Source organism: Corvus cornix, chromosome 6, assembly GCF_000738735.6.
Source record: "Corvus cornix cornix isolate S_Up_H32 chromosome 6, ASM73873v5, whole genome shotgun sequence".
Taxonomy (NCBI): domain Eukaryota; kingdom Metazoa; phylum Chordata; class Aves; order Passeriformes; family Corvidae; genus Corvus; species Corvus cornix.
Genome location: NC_046336.1, coordinates 34423592 through 34443137, shown reverse-complemented (window position 1 = coordinate 34443137; position 19546 = coordinate 34423592). Strand labels below are relative to the sequence as shown.

At 48.0% G+C, this 19546-nt stretch overlaps 1 protein-coding gene across 17 annotated transcripts in view; it reads right to left on the bottom strand.

The window, feature by feature from the left end:
* PCDH15 (protocadherin related 15) overlaps nucleotides 1–19546 on the bottom strand; it is a 633986-nt gene that overhangs the window by 85477 nt on the left and 528963 nt on the right. For all 17 annotated transcript variants that reach the window (XM_039553538.1, XM_039553554.1, XM_039553537.1 and 14 more), the window contains 2 exons: nucleotides 9979–10284; nucleotides 8774–8998 (listed from right to left, as the gene is read on the bottom strand). In XM_039553538.1, coding sequence (XP_039409472.1) covers nucleotides 8774–8998; nucleotides 9979–10284 — 531 coding nt within the window. The remainder of the gene's footprint in view (nucleotides 1–8773; nucleotides 8999–9978; nucleotides 10285–19546) is intronic.

Below are 19546 nucleotides of genomic sequence, written 5' to 3'. Positions count from 1 at the left end.
GTACGATAAAAGGGCATTTACACAAATTCTTGTGCCTGAGGTAGGCAAGGATACATAAATCAATGGATATATATGTATATACACCTAAATATATCTCAAATATTTTGCAGGGTCATCCAGAGTTGCTTCTGTTTGGGTGGAGATTAAAAACAAACTCTGTTTTGTCGCTTTTTCCAACTCAAGTTTATTCTTCTCTAGGAAGTCTTTAGGTTTGTGGTAACATTCAAATCACACGAGTCCGTCACTCGTTTCATGCTGTGTGTTATTAACTGGGAGATGTCACTTGGTCCAGCAGAAGGTGTCCCTGCCCACGGCAGAGGTGGGAGGGGATGGGTTTTAATGTCCTTTCTAACATCAACAATGCCACGATTCTGTGGAAATCTGTAGGCAGAGATTCAAATCCCAGGAGTGTTTTTCCCAGAGCAGTGAAGGAGAAGGAAGATGGGATTTAACACTCAGGCTTTAAATATTTACATTCTTAGCGGGGCACAAGCGTGAAATGTCTGTTGGTGTCCCCACAAACCAAAAACCCATGGAGGTCCCCATGTACAGTGACATTCCCAAGGCCGTTTTACGCCGGGAATGCTGCACGGCACGGATTTTTCTCCTGCTCTAGCTCTGTTTGGCCTGTCCCCACCTGGCTGGGAGCACCTGGGTGAGAATCAGTGCATTTCAGCGAGTGACTGCCTTAATGAGTTCTAAATTACATATTGATTTCCTCCTTAATGCCTTCCCTCCCCTCCTGCTTTGTTTCTCCTCTTTGGCATTCCCAGATGACAGTCTTGCTTCCCAACATTTTTGTTCAGCATTTTCATACTCCTTACAGACACAGCAGCGTTTGTTTCCTACCAATCTTTTCCCTGAATAACAACCCTGTGTTGGGTCCTGTTGGGAATGAGCTGTGTCCTGCTCAGAGAATAAGGAATGTGCTGGGGAAATGGGATCATGCGCATGCCGAGGGTGACAGCTGAGTTAACGAGCTGGCATCAAGAAATCTCTTCCTATGTCTTAATTTGCTTTTGGAGGTGCAAACAAGGATTCTCAAGACCACTCAAATGAAACCATCTCTCCCAAACTGTGCTTTTCTCTGTGCTTGATCCTAGATCTTTGCACAAGGGAGGGATCCTGTAGTGTTTTTGTGCTACCCCATGGGACCAAGGAGGAACAAAACCAACAAGAAGTGGTAGATAAAGAGTATCTGTGGTAGGGAGACAGCTTTGGGGGTGTTAAGCTTTGCCTTTTGCTCAGTTTTGTAAATGAATCTGTATAAAAATAAAACAAATCTGCAGCAAGATAAGCAGTGACAAAGGGTTGCTTTGTCTCTAAATGCATGGCCGTTATTACCTTACTGTCAAAATAGGCAGCCCAGGTATTTGAAAGTGAGAAATATGGAGAATCCATCACCCAGTTTTCCCATTTCCAGATTTTGGAGCGTGTCTGATCATTAACAGGAGCCTGGATTTGAGTTAATGGCAGCCTGGATTTATGTGGCTGGAGCAATGAACTGGGGAAGGTTTTAAGAGGCTGCAGCTTGGCCCCACTTGTGGGATTATGCCTCAGATGTAAAAGGTGATTTCATGACTTCTGACAACCACTCTGGGGGAGGTTTACTGCCCCATTCCCAAACGTGTGCTTGGGGATTGTCCTCGTGTGCTGCATCCACTTCTGTGCAAGGGTTAGAGGTGTTTTAAGAAGCCATCAGATGTAATCTTCAATTATTTACCCGTTTACAAGCAAAACATGCCTGGAGCTTTGGTCTCTGCTCAGAACAAAGCCCAGGACTTGCTCCAAATATTTGTTGTCCAAAGTCTCTCTGTGCTGAAAACCTGAAAACTCCATCTCTGCATCTGTCCAGCATTAAGTTCTCTTTGATAGCAACGACTGGATTGAGGACCTTGGAGAGAGATTGTTTGCAAGGGCCTGGAGGGACAGGACAAGGGGAATGACTTCCCAGTGCCAGAGGGCAGGGCTGGATGGGAGATTGGGAAGGAATTGTTCCCTGGCAGGGTGGGCAGGCCCTGGCACAGGGTGCCCAGAGCAGCTGGGGCTGCCCCTGGATCCCTGGCAGTGCCCAAGGCCAGGTTGGACATTGAGGCTTGGAGCAGCCTGGGACAGTGGAAGGTGTCCCTGCCCATGGCAGGGGTGGCACTGGATGGGCTTTGAGGTCCCTTCCAACCCAAACCATTCCCTGTCTTATCCTGTGACTGTGGGGGCACAGTTTTTGGGGCTGGAACGGAGCAGATCATGCCCAGGACCTCTTGAGCCATTCCCTGAACGTACAATGGCCTTTCTCTCTCTGCTCCAACAAAACCAGCTCCAGGCTTTATTCCACCCTGAGGGCTGCTGCTTTGTGCCCAAAAAGCAGCAGTTTCTTTTTGTGACTGTGCTGGTACCAAGGTTTCTACTCAACTCTGTCTAAGTGGAAATCAATATTCCCTTGCTATGAAACCCATGTCTGAGCTATAAACACATATCAGGCCTTTACAGCCCCTTTGCAGGCTGCTGCTTTTTTTGACAAGTGCAGTAAATAGGAGAAAAAAAAGTATTCTTAAAGTGATTTCTTCTATCCATCCCACAAAGGGAGAGAGGGAAGAGGTTTCCTTCAGAGCACAGCATGGAAATTCCCCAAACTTCCCACTCTTCTCTCACAACTCCAGTTCTGGATCTGTAATTTTCTGCTGTCGTTTTGTTTTGAACCTCTGCCACTTCAGTCTGTGTGCACATTCCCAGAGCTGGTGGCTCTGGGAATGCTGCCTCCAAGTGTTTAATAATTCCCTGCAGTTTGGAGACCTACAGGGGCACATTTAACACTCCTATAATTGTGCAACTCCTTTCTAGGGAAAGCAAAGGGGTGGTTTGGTACCACTGTACTTGAAAATTCCGATTCCTCTGGTGCATTCTTCAACCACAGAAAGTTCTCACTCAACACCTGATTCCAAAAACAAAAATCCAAGATATTTTATGACTAAAAACCTGAATAGAAACTCCATAAGGCTACAAGATATCACAGCCCTAAGGACATCCATTGCCCTTAAAAACCTGGAGCAGCCTCCCCCAGACCCCAACACCTGCTCTGGGCCCAGGAGCCCATTTTAGTCCTGCTCCAGGGATGCCAAAGGATGCATTTTATAGATGATAGTCTAAAAAATACATTTTAAAGTTCTTCAGATCCCTGGATGTGAAGTAAAAGAGAGTGGAAACAACTGAAAATTTGGGCTGTGACTTCAGATTTCGCTCATAGGAGAGTTTAGTTTTCTGCATGAAAATCAATGTTACTCAACTCTAATTCCTTTATGGGAAGATTGTCTTTGCCCCTTCCCTTAAATGCCATGAGGCCCTGGCACAGGCTGCCCAGAGAAGATGGAAATGACCCCTCCTGGGAGTGTCCAGGTTGGACGGGGTTTGGAGCAGCCTGGGATAGTGGAAGGTGTCCCTGCCCATGGCAGGGGGAGGCACTCAATGAGTTTTTAGGTTTCTTCCAGCCCAAACCAGTCTGGGATCCCATGAAATACCTGATTTCACCAGATACTGGAGTATCAAGAACTTCAAGTCCCCTCCCATCCTTACACGTTCTCTTGACCTCTCATAATTAACACACCTTAATAACACCAAGTTCAAACCCCTTGTGATGATTCTGTCATGATAATATGGCCAAAAGTATGAAATGGCCCCTTGAATTTTGTCTGTGAGTGGCTGCAGAGCTGCTCTGTCTGCAGCTGCACAGAATAGGGCCTTGCTCACACGGCTCTACTGCACCTCTTTCCCCTTTAGTGCCCAGCAGTCCCTAAAGTAGCTCATCCCATAAATTAAGGGATAATATTCATGATGGAATACACGAGGCAATAAATGACTGGCAGATGATTGAACTGATCAGCTGAGATGGAAGGAAAGAAATAAATCTGTTTACCAGCACTGTAGCCCAACCCCAGGCCTGTTATTCCATTAATGCCACCAGAAATGAGATATATTTTGGAGGCAATTCAGCTGCTTTTTTTTTCAACCTTCCTGTAAGTTTTGTGATGCTGCTCTGCTCTTTAAATGGGAAAAGATGTTCCTTGTGTGACTCTTCCTGCTGCCCCCAGGATCCCATTGGCCTCCTTGGCCCCAGGACACTCTGGTGGCTCAGGGACAGCTCGGTGTCCCCCAGGACCCCCAGGACACTCTGCAGGCTCAGGGACAGCTCGGTGTCCCCAGGACCCCCAGGACACTCTGCAGGCTCAGGGACAGCTCAGTGTCCCCCCACCTGTGCGGGTGCCTGGGGCTGTTCCTCCCCAATCACTGATGAACCATTTAAACAATCCTGGGCCCAGTACTGAGCCCTGGGTACACCCCCAGTGACCGCCTCCAACCTCACCCTGTGCCACCGGTCACAAGCCTTGGGATCAGCCATTTCTCAGTCACCTCACTGCCCCCTCATCCTCATTTTTTGGCATTGTTAGAACTAAAACCCTCTGTTTATATTTATTCTTGTTGCTCTCTCACTTGAAATCCTTCACCTGAGAAAAAGGCTTCGTTCCACGACACAATGTCCTTGAAAAATTCCAAACTGAAGCAATCCAATACAGAAAGAGGAGAAAAAGCACTTCTACAAACAAGAAAGAGACAAAATAATACAAAAATAATGCTGGTAATAAGAAGAGGAGGACACAGCACAAAATCTGCAGACACCTTACAGGCCCCATGATACAGAGATTCTCGTATTTGTGTTTAGGAACGCAATACTCCAGAGCAACTGCTCCTGTTAACAAACCCTATTGCCACAGTACTTGCTTCCAAATGCTAAATCCTAATAATTTGAACTGCAAGGAATTTGCATTTCCCAGTACTGGGAATCATATGGATTGCGAGGGGATGTGTGTGGGTACAGCAAGAGGCAAAACAAACTCAGCCCTCCCTGACACCCTGTGGCTTCTTGCAGCTTCAGGGGGAAAGTTATGAAAGCACTCAGAGGAATCTGAGAACGGGGAAATGAGAAAAATCTTGGTCTGTCTGAGGTGGTGGGAAGAAATCAGTGTCACTTAGACAATTCCTCCTTGGAAATACTTGAATGGACGCAACGATTATCATTCCGTGACTCCCTGAGAGGGGCTGGAGTCAGGTGGGGATCGGGTTCTTCTCCCAGGGAACAATGACAGGACAGAAGGAAACAGCCTCAAGCTGTGCCACGGGAGGTTCAGGTCAGGTATTAGGAAAGATTTCTTCACCCAAAGGGTGGCCAGGCATCAGAAGGGGCTGCCCAGGGCAGAGGTGGGGTCACAATCCCTGGAAGTGCTCAGAAGAAGTGTGGATGTGGCACTTGGGGGGACACAGTTTAGTGGTGCGGGGTTAATGGTTTCACTCAGTGATCTCAGAGGTCATTTTCAATGAAATGATTCCATGAATTCATTGATTCACCTTTGGCTTTCTCTGCCAGAGGAGTCCTGGGCCATCCTCACAGTGCAAGGAGCCTTTTGGCTGCAGCAGAGGCCAGCAATGTGTCTCACACTGACATGAAGGTACAGATGAAGTTATTCCTCCTGCAGTGAGTGCCCTGCTCTGCAATCTGTGCCTCGAGCCAGTTCAGGGCAGGTTAATACAAACTATTTGTAACTTGTCATGCCAAGGGCTGCGAGTGCAGAGAACAGCCCAGTGAGCATCCCCCTCCTGCAGCCACGGGGAGCAGGGGGCTCTGGGTGTGCTCCCTCCTTGGATATCGCACCAATGATGGACGACACCATCAGACACCCATAGCTGCTTAACAGAATTCCATTACCCAGGAAAAATTACAGTGCTTGGGGTGAAGAGCTGCGCTGGGAGAAATGACAAATGTGAGCAGAGCAGAGGGAGCCCCGGAGGACTGGAGACCTCGTAATAACACAAATAAAAGTTCTGAGGGTTGGAGGGGCTGGACCTGTGGTGGTGACATGAGCTTGGCCCCACTGCTGCCTCTGCTTCCCTCCAGTTCAATTTTGTGTTCTTGAAGACTGCTGTTCCATTGGGGACTGTGGTGTATCTCCAGTTGGTTTAGTTCCTCTCTGGGCTCTCAAACCCTGTATTAAAGTAATTACTCAGAGCCCAGCCTCTGAATAAAGTGAAAGCAAGCAACTACTCAGAGGAAACACATCCAGTTCCTGCAGCAGAAGATGCTGAGCGGGAGGGAAAGGGTGGCCTGTTCTTGTTCTCACTCGGTTTCAAGTCCCTGCACCCTTCTCCTGCTGCTCTGACTGAGGGATCAGCTTTCCGAGCTGTCCTGTGGGTGCTTCCCATCCCAAACAGGGACAGCACAAGGTTCTGCCTTCAACCTCTCCACCCTCTCTCCCCACCCATGTGAATTTTGTACCTGGGACATTCACCTTTAAGCTCAAATGAAACCATCCAGACACCTCTTGTGATCAACGTACAAAATATCTGCCACCTGACATAAAAGCTGCTAATGACATCTGCCCAGCAAATTGGGATAATAAACCTGTTTTTTCCACAATCCTTCTCCGTTCTCCCAACTGCCACTCCAAATTCCCCTGTCCTACCTCTCACTCCAGGCTGGAACCCAAGCACCATCTTGATCTCAGCACATAAACAATAATTACGTCCCCTGACCTGTTGCAAAACTCGGCCTGTCACTGAGTATGAAAACACTCAGCTTAAATTGGATTTATTTTCTTTCTCACTTAAAATATCCCTCCCTTGTCCTCCCTCCCAGGCCCTGTTCTGTCCCCAGCCAAACCCCTTTTACTCCAAAATTGTTACTTCTGGCTCCAGCCTGGTGTTCCAGCCTCTCCACAGCATCATCATGCTCCCATTTTGTTGCTCATGTGTGGCAACTGTTTCTAGGAGAGCAAGAACTGATTTTTTGATCCTATTAATCCCCTCCTTAAATCCCCTATTCCCACAGCATCTCCCTTGAGAGCGCACATGCTGCTGGTACACTGAGGCCACCGAGTTGATTTGTATTTTTCCCTGCACCCTGTCATTAATTAATACAATCAACCACACAACTGATGCCTTTTCCTGGTCTTAAAATCAGGAGTCATACACGGTTAGAAGGGGAAAAGGGATTTTCCCTTGGTATTTATTTTAAGGTTCCTCGGGTGCACGCGTCCAGGTCAAATGCACCGAAATGCACCCCACAAAAAATGCACCCCCCAAAAGATCGAGTATAACATTACAGGTGTTACTAATTAGCAGATCTATCAAAGATTCCCCAATGAGAGGCTCAAGTGCTCAAGTGAGCCCCCCTCCCCAAGGAGCCTTCTCCTGGATGGTTCTATCTTGCTTTACAGAATGTGTTCTGGAGAGGACCTTGGGGGGCTGAGGCACACTGATCCCTAGCTATGAAGCTTCTAAAATGTTGAGTCTCTTAGCCTGACAAACAAGTCCAAGAATGCAGGCAAAAAGCACTAAGAATACAGACGTTGTAAAAAGGTATAACAGGCGTATAAAAGAAAAGGCAAAAAGTCTTCATGGCATCACAATCACACAGACAACAGCTTTTCTCTGAACACAATCCTACCTGAAAACTTTTTAAAAATCCCACCAAAGGGTTTAAACCCTTAAATAAACCAACCCAAACCATTCTTCCAAAAATTCAGTGTGCTGGGAAAAGGTTTTTTTTAGGAACAAAACCCCAGGTTTGAGCGACTTGCTCCATAAAAGTCCAACAGAAGAGGCTCAGGGAATGATGGAAAAGATTTTTTTGTGAATGATGTGGAATGTGCAGGGGAAAAGCACAGGTTATTGGGGAACAGGTGACCTGCACCTCACACTGAGACATTCTGCAGACAGAGAGACACTATAGAAACCTTCTGGCATTGTCACCAGAGCTAACAAAGGGAGACATTTACTGCCCTAAAAGAATTCTAAGCTCAGTAGAGACTGACAAACAGAATTACCCAAAACCATGTAGCAATTCCAGCACCTGCAGATACAGAACAGGCCGAACCCCAGACTGCCAAATACTTTTCACAGCCACACATTTAAACTGAACGTTTGTGAGCTGTGCTTTTGGTCCTACTACAGTTTTTGCTCCTTCGCTAAAATCTGAGTAATTAAAGCCTCTTCTTTCCCACAGCTCACAGAACTCAAGCAACTGCTCAGAAGGACTGAATGACTGACAGAGCTGCACCTTTGGGAATGCCAGGGGTAGGACTGAGGCATCTGAGCTGTCCTCTGCTCTTGGACACAGCCAGATGGAGATGGGGAAGCGCTGCTGTTCCAGCTACAAACACTTTTCATTTCTGAATCGTTCCCAAACAGAGACCAGCAGCCCCATGCTGCTGGGGAGGCACCTGAAACGCTGAGGTGAGGCTGGAACTCACTGCAGTTCATGGTGCAAGACACTAAACCAGGCTGTTCCTTTGCAGATCTGATTTTCCAGCAGCAGGATCTGGAATCCAGGATGTGCTGTGCCACACCAGCACTCAATACACCCCCCCAGTGGATCTTAAAATTACAATTTGGGGGCTGAAATGTGATTGTGTCACTTTTGCAAACAAGTCCGTGAGGGGTTTATTTCAGCCTTTCAGGGATTCTAAAGGACAAAATGTTTGCATTTGTGTCAGGTGTTCCTGGATTTCATGAATCCAGGATTTAACTACGTGATTGCATGTGGCAAAATAATTACAGCTGTTATAAAGTGTGTGTTTAACTGGAAGAGCTGCTCACAGAATAAGGCTCACACAAGTGAGAAGCAGGAGAGCAGAGAGTCCTGGTGTTTCCTCGGGACACCTGCATGGTGATGGAATATCCTGGAATGACTGGGAAAGGATGCTGCTGGCTCAGGAGTGCCCCCTCTTACCTTGACTCTCACGGTGACGGTGGCCAGCCCAGGAGGCATCGTGCCCTTGCTGTCGAAGGCTTCCACGAGGAAGGTGAAGGTTGCTTCTGCATCAGAGAAGGATTCATAATCCAAGGATTTCCGGAGCGATAGCTCTCCTGTGTGCTTGTTCAGGGCAAAATACTGCTGGGCTTCCTCGGTGCGGATCCGATAGTTCACGTCAGCACCCAGGTCCACATCCTTGGCCTGCAGGGAACAGAGGAACATCAAACAGAGTCCATTCTCACCAAATATCCCTCTGAGATTTAAAGGGCAAACTGCTGCAAACGTCGTGAGTTTATGTGTGTTGTTGTAATTGTATTCAACGTACACACACCCAAGGAATGACACCCGCTGAAGGATCAAGCCACGGGAAATGAGCACAGTATTCTGGGAAAGTGGCACTGGAAGCTGAGTCTGGTCTTAATTCTCCTCCCCGGGCACCTGCTATTGGCCACTGCCAGGGAGAGGATCATGGAATTCCACAATGGTTTGGGTTGGAAGGGATGTTTAAGGCCAGCTTGTTTCCCCCCTCCCATGGGCAGGGACACCTTCCACTGTCTCAGGTTGCTCCAAGCCCCAATGTCCAGCCTGGCCTTGGACACTGCCAGGGATCCAGGGGCAGCCCCAGCTGCTCTGGGCACCCTGTGCCAGGGCCTCCCATCCTCACAGGGAGCAACTTCTGCCTGACACCTGATTTAAATCTCTCCTCTTTTAGCTTAAAACTCTTCCCCTTGGCCTATCGCTATCTGCCTGTGCAGACAGTGACAGTGTAGGTTTTGCTGTTTCATTGGTTGCTTTTATTAATTGCTATTATTTCCTAACTAACCTTATCTTCAAAGGTTATTTTTATTACCTGGCTAAAGGTCATGCATTTTTCAGTCTGCTCAGTGTCACAGAATCACAGAATCACAGACTGGTTTGGGTTGGAAGGAGCATCAAAGTCCATCTCATTCCACCCCCTGCCATGGGCAGGGACACCTTCCACTATCCCAGGCTGCCCCAAGCCCCAATGTCCAACCTGGCCTTGGACACTGCCAGGGATCCAGGGGCAACCCCAGCTGCTCTTGGCAAAAAACTTCCCCCCATGCTCCAGTTCACAATCTTTTATGTCAGTCTCACTGCCAAGTTAAATAAGAAATTGCAGAATAAGCACTCCCCACCTTCACTCCCCGCTACTTCCTTACCTCCAGCTGCAGGAAGACAGTGCCTGGTGGGAGATTTTCTGGCACGCAGACGGTGTAGGAAGCGTTGGTGAACACGGGGCTGTTGTCGTCAATATCCAGCACCTTGATGGCCAAGGTGAGCGTGGAGCGCCGGGGGTCCACGGCTCCGTCCGTCGCCTCCACGATGAGCTCGTAGTAATCCCTCACCTCCCTGTTCAGCTTCACTGCTGTGTAAATGCTGCCGTTGGAGGTGATCCGGAAAAGGTTCTTGAAGTTTGCCAGACTGTAATGGACTTGCCCATTAACCCCAGCATCTGCATCTGTAGCCTGGAGAGACAGCAGGAAAACCATGGATTAATGCGCAAATTCCAAACCTCCGAGGGAGACGCCCACAGGAGAGAAACCAGGTGAGGCAGGGAAGGATTCTGCCAAATCTGTGGTGCCCAGGAGGGCTTGTCTGGGGCAGCCTGCCTCCCTCTGAGCTTTGACTGAAGATAAAACATCCCACAGAAACAGATGGCTCAATTGCCAGCGACAGGAGCCAGGCTAACTGCATCCTAGATGGATTTCTCCACAAGAAAAGGCACATTTAGCTGCTCAGCCTTGGACAGCTTTTGACAAAACAAGAGGTCATAGCCTGAAATTGTCCCAGGGAGGCTCAGCTTGGACAGCAGCAGGAATTTCTGCATGGAATGGGTGCCCAGGGAGCTTTGGAGTGCCCATGCCTGGAGGTGTCCAAGGAAGGGCTGGAGGTGGCACTCAGTGCTCTGGTGGGGATCAAGCACAGGTTGGACTCAATCCTCAAAGTTTTTCCAACCTAAATGATTCTGGGATTCTATCCTACGATTCTCTGAACTTCAACAGAAGATGAGCCTGATGCTTGTGAAGCCAAGCCCACAGAGAATTCTAATGCTGAAGGATCTTCAGCATTGGGCGGTGTCTGAGAGGAATTTTTATTTAACACTGATTTAGTGTTTCAGTGCTGCCCAAATCCTTACGGAATACAAATTTAGATGAAGGATGGATGCAGACAGACAGAAGGGACACATCAGTTAGAAAGCTCCTTTCCACTTAACACATTTGTCACACTCAGTGATACTTTCATCACTGCTCTCTGAAGAACTACTTAAATTTTTGGTGTGTTCATCCTGTTCTTCAAACCCAAATGTTATCCCACTTCATCGTTATTCTTCTCTGCTCAGAACAGGCTGATGATTGCCACCGAAAATCTTCAGCTGGGATCTTTGTTCTCACACACTGAACCAGCCTCAGATTTCAGTGTCAGCCAAATAATTCTTGTTATCACATAATTATAGGGATGGGCAAAATGAATAGGTTTTCATAGAGCTCTCACATTTAAATGCTGACCTGTTATTTTGCCTCCTCTTAATTAAATTAGGGCGTGATGAACAAGGTTATGTAAATTAAACAAAGGGCACTCTGTGAGCAAGGTATTCTCATTTATTTGCCTTTATGAATGACATCTGTGAAGACCGTAAGAGATTTGCATGTTTTGTTTTCAGAACAGTCGCCGGGAATGCTTAATTCCGGTGATGGTGTTCATTGTAAGGCTTGGTAGTGAAACTCTTTATCTGGCTAGCAATCAATTAAAAGTTAATTAAAATTGCTAATAAGGAAAAAATCACTGTGTTTCTTCCCTGCATTACACCCATGTGCTAAGCAGGGTTTGCTACAACTTCATTCTGACAGATCCATGGATATCACATCCTTCTAATCCATATCTGTCAGTTGGACTTGCCTGATTTCCAATCAATTCAATTTCCTCTGTAGAAATAACTGATCCAAACAAACAAACAACAAAAAAAAACCCCAAAAGCCCCACAGGAATCTCCAAGAGTAATCTGAAATATGCCTGTAATTGGAAACCGTGACAAAAGATTCTCATGAGACAATGTTTTTGTATCAGGTTAGTTTGGAAGGATGTCTTGGAATATATAAACTTGTTTCAGGAAGGAAATTAAAATTACTTTCAAATACATGGCAGGATTTGCAACCGTGTTCCTAAAAACATGACTGTGAATGTTGTGAATTCATTTGTGCACATTCTTAGGCAGAAAACACCTTTGCCACATTCTGCAGGACTGATTTGATTCACAGAATCCCAGAATGACTGAGGTGGGAAAAGCCCTCCCAGCCCATGGAGTCCAGGCTGTGCCCGATGCCCACCTTGTCCCCAGCCCAGAGCACTGAGTGCCACCTCCAGCCCTTCCTTGGACACCTCCAGGCATGGGCACTCCAAAGCTCCCTGGGCAGCCCCTGCCAAGGCCTGAGCACCCTTTCCATGCAGAAATTCCTGCTGCTGTCCAAGCTGAGCCTCCCCTGGCCCAGCCTGAGGCCCTTTCCCCTTGTCCTGTCCCTGTTCCCTGGCAGCAGAGCCCAACCCACCCCGGCTGCCCCCTCCTGTCAGGGACTTGTGCAGAGCCACAAGGTCCCCCCTGAGCCTCCTCTGCTCCAGGCTCAGCCCCTTTCCCAGCTCCCTCAGCCGCTCCTGGGGCTCCAGCCCCTTCCCAGCTCCGTTCCCTGCCCTGGACACGCTCCAGCCCCTCCAGGGCTCTCTGGCCAGGAGGGCCCAGAACTGGACACAGCCCTGAGGTCCCTCAGCAGGGCCAGCACAGGGGACGGGCCCTGCCCTGGGCCTGTGGCCACCCCATGGCTGGCCCAGCCCAGCGGCCACTGGCCTCGTGCCCCCCTGGGCACCCCTGGGCTCCGGTCCAGCCGCTGGCACAGCACCCCCAGGGCCTTTCCCGACGGGCCCTTTTGTTATAAACGACCCAGATCCGCAATGGATATGAGTTATTAAAATTTACTGAGAACGCAAAAAGCCCATTCGCAAAGCCGAAGGCCAGCGCTGCGAGCCCAGCGGGCTGCCAGAGGCTCGCTCCGGACGCGGCGGATCGGCCTTTTCCCGCCTCGCGCCTGAGGCGCAGCAACCCCGGGCCTTGCGTGGCCACGCCCCGCTGTCAATCTCCTGCGAGCCCGCGCTTTTCTGCCGCTGAGGCGATCGGCGTTTGCGGCGGTCAGCGCTGCCCTCGCTCCTCTCATGGCGCTGCTCCCGCAGCCCGGCCGGCAGCAGCTCGCTCCCCACAGAACGGGCACTGCCACAGAAACCCACCCAGCCGCCGCCAAACCAAACCTGTACCATCAAAGCCCCCCCGACAGCATTAAACCTTTAACATGTATATTAGACCTTTGATATTTCCACCGGATAATATCATAATACCCAACATTATAGTCCCTAATATAACCTATAATAGAACTCATAATTAATACAACATGTGGCGAAAGCCAACCTTCAAAAGTCATTCCTAACGCTTTCCAGCCCCTCTGCCCCAGCCTGGAGCTGCAGGGCTTGGGGTGAGCCCAGGGCAGGACGCGGCACTTGGCCTTGCTGAACCTCAGCCCATGGATCCAGCCTGTGCTGATCCCTCGGCAGAGCTTCCTGCCCTCCAGCACACCCACACTCCCACCCAGCCTGGTGTTCTCCCAAACCGACTGAGGCTGCACTCGATCCCCTCGTCCAGATTGCTGGTAAAGATATTAAACAGATATTTCCACACAGAGTAGCAAACAAAGAATCATTATTTTAAATCCAATTACCTAATTGGCATTATACCACCATAACACCGGTGAAGAATTCACGTTTTATCACTCTAAACTTGAAAAGAGACAATGTCCTCTTTATGGATAAGAGAGAAAAAGAGTTTAATCTGGTTCCTAAAAGAATCCTGTCTCAAGGGTGTACAACTGTTCCCACATGGAAATCATGTCCCAGAGCCTCTCGGAGCCTGTGGGAAGCAGCTCCATGGAGAAGGACTTGCTGTTGGTGTGGACACTCTCTGTCCCTCTTTGCAGTCATCACTTTTTACCAAAATGGACAACTTCAACCCCAATTTCACCCCCAGATCTGTCACCAACAGGTGCAAGGCTTGCCAGGAAGGTGAGGGAACAGGAGGTATGGAAAACAGGGAGCTTTCAGAAAGTTCTGCTTCAAAAACCAGCCCTGGTTGAACTTACCCCGACCCTGACAACATGAACCAGTGACAACCCAATAAATTTAATCCCGTTTGGTCCTTGCCAACACTGGGCTGAATTCCCTGAGTGAGCATGTACAGAGGTGGAGAGAAGCAAGGAAACAGTTCATTCCCATGTAACCTGAGTCCCAAACAAAGTCCCAAAGCCAAGGAGACAACAGCAGGACTAAGAAGAGGCGAGAGGACATTCCTATGCCCACTCAAGGCTTTCCACCACAACTCATCCCCACAAAAAATATGGTGAGAGTTATGAAGTTTTGGCAGGTGAAGGGCCACCAGCTGACAGCAGACCTTAAAAGAAGCTGCAGATCTGTTTACAGGCAGAGGTCTCAGCCTTGAAGAGGTTGCTCCTACCCAACACGAGGTAGCAGAAACAGCAGCTGTGATTGCTGGAGGTGGCACAGCCCTCAAAGGCCCCTGGGGACACAGACACCATGGAAACTGGGAACAAAAAAAAACACCCAAAAGAAAACCAAAAACTCCAAACAAGAGGAGAGAACTAGCAAAAAGAAGGACATTTCAAAAGGAATGGAAGAGATTCCAAGACAGGGCCATAGTGTCCTTGCATCTCAAATGCTGGCCCCTTCCTACCTCTGCCATCTCACAGAATCACAGAATTCATGGAATGGTTTGGGTTAGAAGAACCTCAAAGCCCATCCAGTGCCACCCCTGCCATGGGCAGGGACACCTCCCACTGTCCCAGGCTGCTCCAAGCCCCAGTGTCCAGCCTGGCCTTGGGCACTGCCAGGGATCCAGGGGCAGCCCCAGCTGCTCTGGGCACCCTGTGCCAGGGCCTGCCCACCCTCCCAGGGAACAATTCCTTCCCAATCTCCCATCCAGCCCTGCCCTCTGGCACTGGGAAGCCATTCCCTGTGTCCTGCCCTCCAGTTCCTGCTGCAGGGTCCCTCTCCAGTTTCCCTGTATCCCTTCAGACCCTGGAAGGAGCTGTGAGCTCTCCACACAACCTTCTCCTCTCCCGGCTGAGCAGCCCCAGCTCTCCCAGCCTGGCTCCAGAGGGGAGGTGCTCCAGTCCCCTCAGCAACTCCATGGCCTCCTCTGGACCTGCTCCAACAGTTCCATGTCCTTCTTATTTGGGAGCTTCAGAACAGTGCACGGAATTCCAGGTGGGGTCTCACCTGAGCAGAATAGAGGGGAGCATCCCCTCCCCCCACCTGCTGCCCCCCCTGTGGGATGAGCCCAGGATAGATCTCCTGGTGTTCACCCAGAATCAGGAAAAGTGTGTCCATCTGAAGAGACAGAGCAAGCACTGCTGCTATTCCAGTGACTCCTCAGATCTCCAGGATGACTCTTATTTCCATCTCTAATTTATAAAGTACTGCGTGATAAAACAAACCTGGAAACCTGGGAATATAAATGACTCAGAACTCTATATCGCAGCAAATACCTCCCACATTTATTAGAGATTCCATCACCTACGAGGTGACAGCCCTTACCTGACGTGCTAAATTCAGATTTGTGTTACCAACTCTGCTTCCACATTACCAGGAAACCCTCAGGAATATAAAGCAACCGTGTTCCAGAGCAACAAATTATCTCCCTCCCTCTCAAACAGTGCAAAACACAGTTCTGAGAGATGGGAATGACTAAGACACCTCCTAAAGGATCATTAACTCTGAAACATAATGACAAGGGTTTGAATGTCAATATTCACAATATCGTTCTCATCTTTTTGAAAAGAAACCTCCTGTTACATTCCCAGCTCCTGCTCACGATGGTGACAAGATTTAGGCAGGTTAACTGAGGATTTGTGCCTGGAATGCTGGAGCTGGAAAACAGCAAAACAAGGTTGTTATTCCTACTTGTCTCCAAATCACAGACAAACACGGTGGCTGGGTATCCCCCTTTCCTGCAAGCGGAAACATTTCTTAGAGACCACTCTGCCACACAAACAGCTTCCTCCAGTTCAAATTTCCCTTCCTCAGGAGCAAAAGATCCCCACATTCCCTACCCAAGCCAACCAAAATCCTGATTTTTGGACAACTCCTCCAGTATTCCAGAAAACCCCACAGCTCAAGGTAGGAATCGTGCTGGAGGATCCAAATGATGCTGCTGGTGGGAATTATTGTTCTCATGGCAGATAACACGATTTTTTACTACTAGGGGTTTAATAGGTTTATTATTGAGGACTTAATGAGTTTATTATTCTGGGTTGGAAGTATTCCCAAGCGCCTCATTTGTGTCAAACAGCAAATCAAGTGTGGGTGGGAGTGTTAGACTGGATTTTGTACTTGTTTTGCAGGGAGACTATAGTTTGTGCCCACAGGACAAAATTAGTATCTCCTCCCAGGTGCAGTCAGAGGCCACAAATTATCTGAAGTGTCCCTGACCTCTTGGTCATAAACCAAATATTTATAAATATTTTAAGGAGGGAACATCAGTCATCCATAAAAGTTTGGAATTTTCTTCTTTTCCTAAAGTTCAGGAAGGCTTTTCCTCTCCTTTCTTGCTGTTTTGCTTTTACACAGTCTTTCACATTTTAATTTGCTCAGAGGGATGGAGCTGGAAGGAAAGGCTGGGAGAGCTGGGATTGTTCAGCCTGGAGAGGAGAAGCTCTGGGGTGACCTCATTGTGTCCTTCCACTGCCTGAAGCAGCTGACAGGAAACATGGAGAGAGACTTTGGACAAAGGGTGGAGTGCCAGGACACAGGGAATGGCTTCCCAGTGCCAGAGAGCAGGGATGGATGGGAGATTGGGAAGGAATTGTTCCCTGGGAGGGTGGGCAGGCCCTGGCACAGGGTGCCCAGAGCAGCTGGGGCTGCCCCTGGATCCCTGGCAGTGCCCAAGGCCAGGCTGGACATTGGGGCTTGGAGCAGCCTGGGACAGTGGAAGATGTCCCTGCCCATGGCAGGGGTGGCACTGGATGGGCTTTGGGGTCCCTTCCAACCCATTTAGGATTCTTTGATTTTGGCTATCTTGAAATTTCAAGGCAAATTTGACTTGAGACTCAAATGCACACATATCCTTTGGAAAAATCCTGCAGGTTTTGTGGATATCCTCCAGGAGCTTCAGCATCCTACTGAATTCCTGGGTCATGGCAGCTTATCCTTCACTACACTCAGAGCAGGATAAAGGAAACACCCTCTAAATGTTCAAACACTGCCACATTTTTAGGCATTAGACAAGCCAGAAGAACCTTGGTTGATTGTTTCCATGGTCTCTGCTAATTCCAGTGCACCTGGAGGGTTAATTCCAAACCAAATTAAAGGTGACTCCAAACAAAACTGCGCATTAGGAGCAGTTAAACCCTAAGAGCAAATAAAAATGAAAATAAAAGAAAATCCAAAAGCTCATGGCTGCAAACCCAGCACTGGATGGGCTGGTGAACCTCCTACAAGAGTTAATCACATTTTAACACTTCAGAGCTTCTACCAGCCCAGCTTTCTTCAGGCTGGCACAAAACCAAATCCTGACTTTGGAGACTTGGTTGTCCTTGAAGGATGATACAAAATTTGGGGTTTTGATGAGTCTGTTCTTTGGCAATATGATCAAGAGATGAAACCAATGCATTCGCACACTAGAAAAAAATAAAACACTAAAAAACCCTCCCGAAACTGAAACTTTCTAAATCACAGATGGAATACACTGTTCAGAATCTCCACATTTAGCTGGGTTCCCAAATATTTCTCCAATGTCAATCCGATTTGAAGTTATTTTTGGAATTTCTCTTGACTTTGGGTTGGGAGGATCCTTAAAGCCCATCCAGCGCCACCCCTGCCATGGGCAGGGACACCTTCCACTGTCCCAGGCTGCTCCAAACCCCATCCAGCCTGGCCTTGGACACTGCCAGGGATGGGAATCAGGCATCAAAATCCTAAAAGGGCATGAATTAGAGACATGAAATCACTGATTCAGAAGATTTAGTTTGGCATCAGGCAGAAAGAGATAATAGGGCCTAAAGGCATCCCAAAATGTAAAGCGTCAGGAGACAAAACCAAGAATCCCTTTCATGGAAAATCCTCGGGCTCTCAACAATCAATGCCACGAACGTGCTGATAACAAATATCAGTATTTCCACTGCACTAAAGCACAAACATTATTTGGAGGGCAAAGATGCAAATGAATGCACAAATAGAATAAATTTTGGGAACAGGGAAGATGAGCACAGCTTTTGGAATCCCTTTAGCTTAAGAGGTCATGCTGTGGGTGGCAAGGAGCTTTTTTAACCTCTTCAATCCATGCCCAAGCTGACCTACATTCCAGGAACGGTGGAAAAAGATGAGGAAGTGTGGCTGCAGCCACTGCAGCCAGATATCCTCCAGGAATTCCCTGGTGCCAGCAGAAAGAGGGAGTTCTGTCTAGCACTGAGGGTCTGGAATGGAAATAAATTGCCCAAATCTATGACCCCATCTTTTTCTCCTCACGCCACGGCTTTGGACTTGACACATCAATCTTGTTGTGAGAGGAATTTGCCTGTTAACAAACATGAAAATCCAACTAGCAGCACATGAAATTCTTTCTGTGACCAGCATCTCCACAAGGATCTTGACAGAGACAGTGCTGACAGTCTTATTAAAGTCCTTTCTATCCTTCCTGGATAGAAGGATAGAAATTCCTTAATAAATTTAATAATTTAAATAAATTCCTAAATAAATTCCTGGATAGAAATTCCTTAATAAACTAAAGGAAATGATACCACCAAGGTTCTCTCCCAAAGATTTTGTGATCATCCAGCCACTTACAAGAAACGAAGTCTGAATTTTCTCTGGTTGGAGTTCACCTGCCACATTCTGATTCTCTGCTTTTGGGGTCTGATTAGCTTTTTTATGGATTCTGACTCTCAAATCCCAGCTGCTCCCGTTGGTTTTACATCCATGAGATGAATGCAAGCTCCATTGTTAGGCACTGGGTCATGCAGCGAGCAGGAGTCTGGACTCGCTCTGGGTATTTGGGATTTACTTCAGAGCCTGGGATTTTACTCTTCCCCAAAGACTTAAGTCCTTTCCCTCCTGGATCGTCCTCTCCTGCCATTAAATCCCCCTTTTTTCCTGATCTTGTCCTATTTCCTCCACCTCTAATTTTAATTCCTTTCCCTCCTGGATTGTCCTCTCCTGCCGATAAATCTCCCTTTTTTCCCGGTCTTCTCCTTTTTCTTCCGCCTCTAATTTTCCTTCAAGTTGTCTTAGGGTCCAGGAAACTTGGGAATTTAATTTCAGGGGCCTGTATTTTTTAGTGCAGGCAAGGTGCAATCTGCAGTGCAGGTTTTGGGAAATCACACCCTTCACACAGAAAACAAGGCAGTGGGGATTTAGCAAAACTCAGATTCCTTTCTAGACTTTTCCACAAGATCTTGTCATGTAATAAAATAACGGAATCACAGATGCTTTGGGATGCAAGGGACTTTAAAGCTCATCTCATTCCAAGCATTCCATGGGCATGGGCAGTAATTCTTCATCAGCATTTTAAGGAGTTTTCCTGCTTGTAGAAACACACGATGAGCTGCTTGTGAGAGATCTCCAGAGGTCATTTAGTCCGACACAACAAGCCTTACCCAACAGCCGTGAAATTTAAACTGGGCT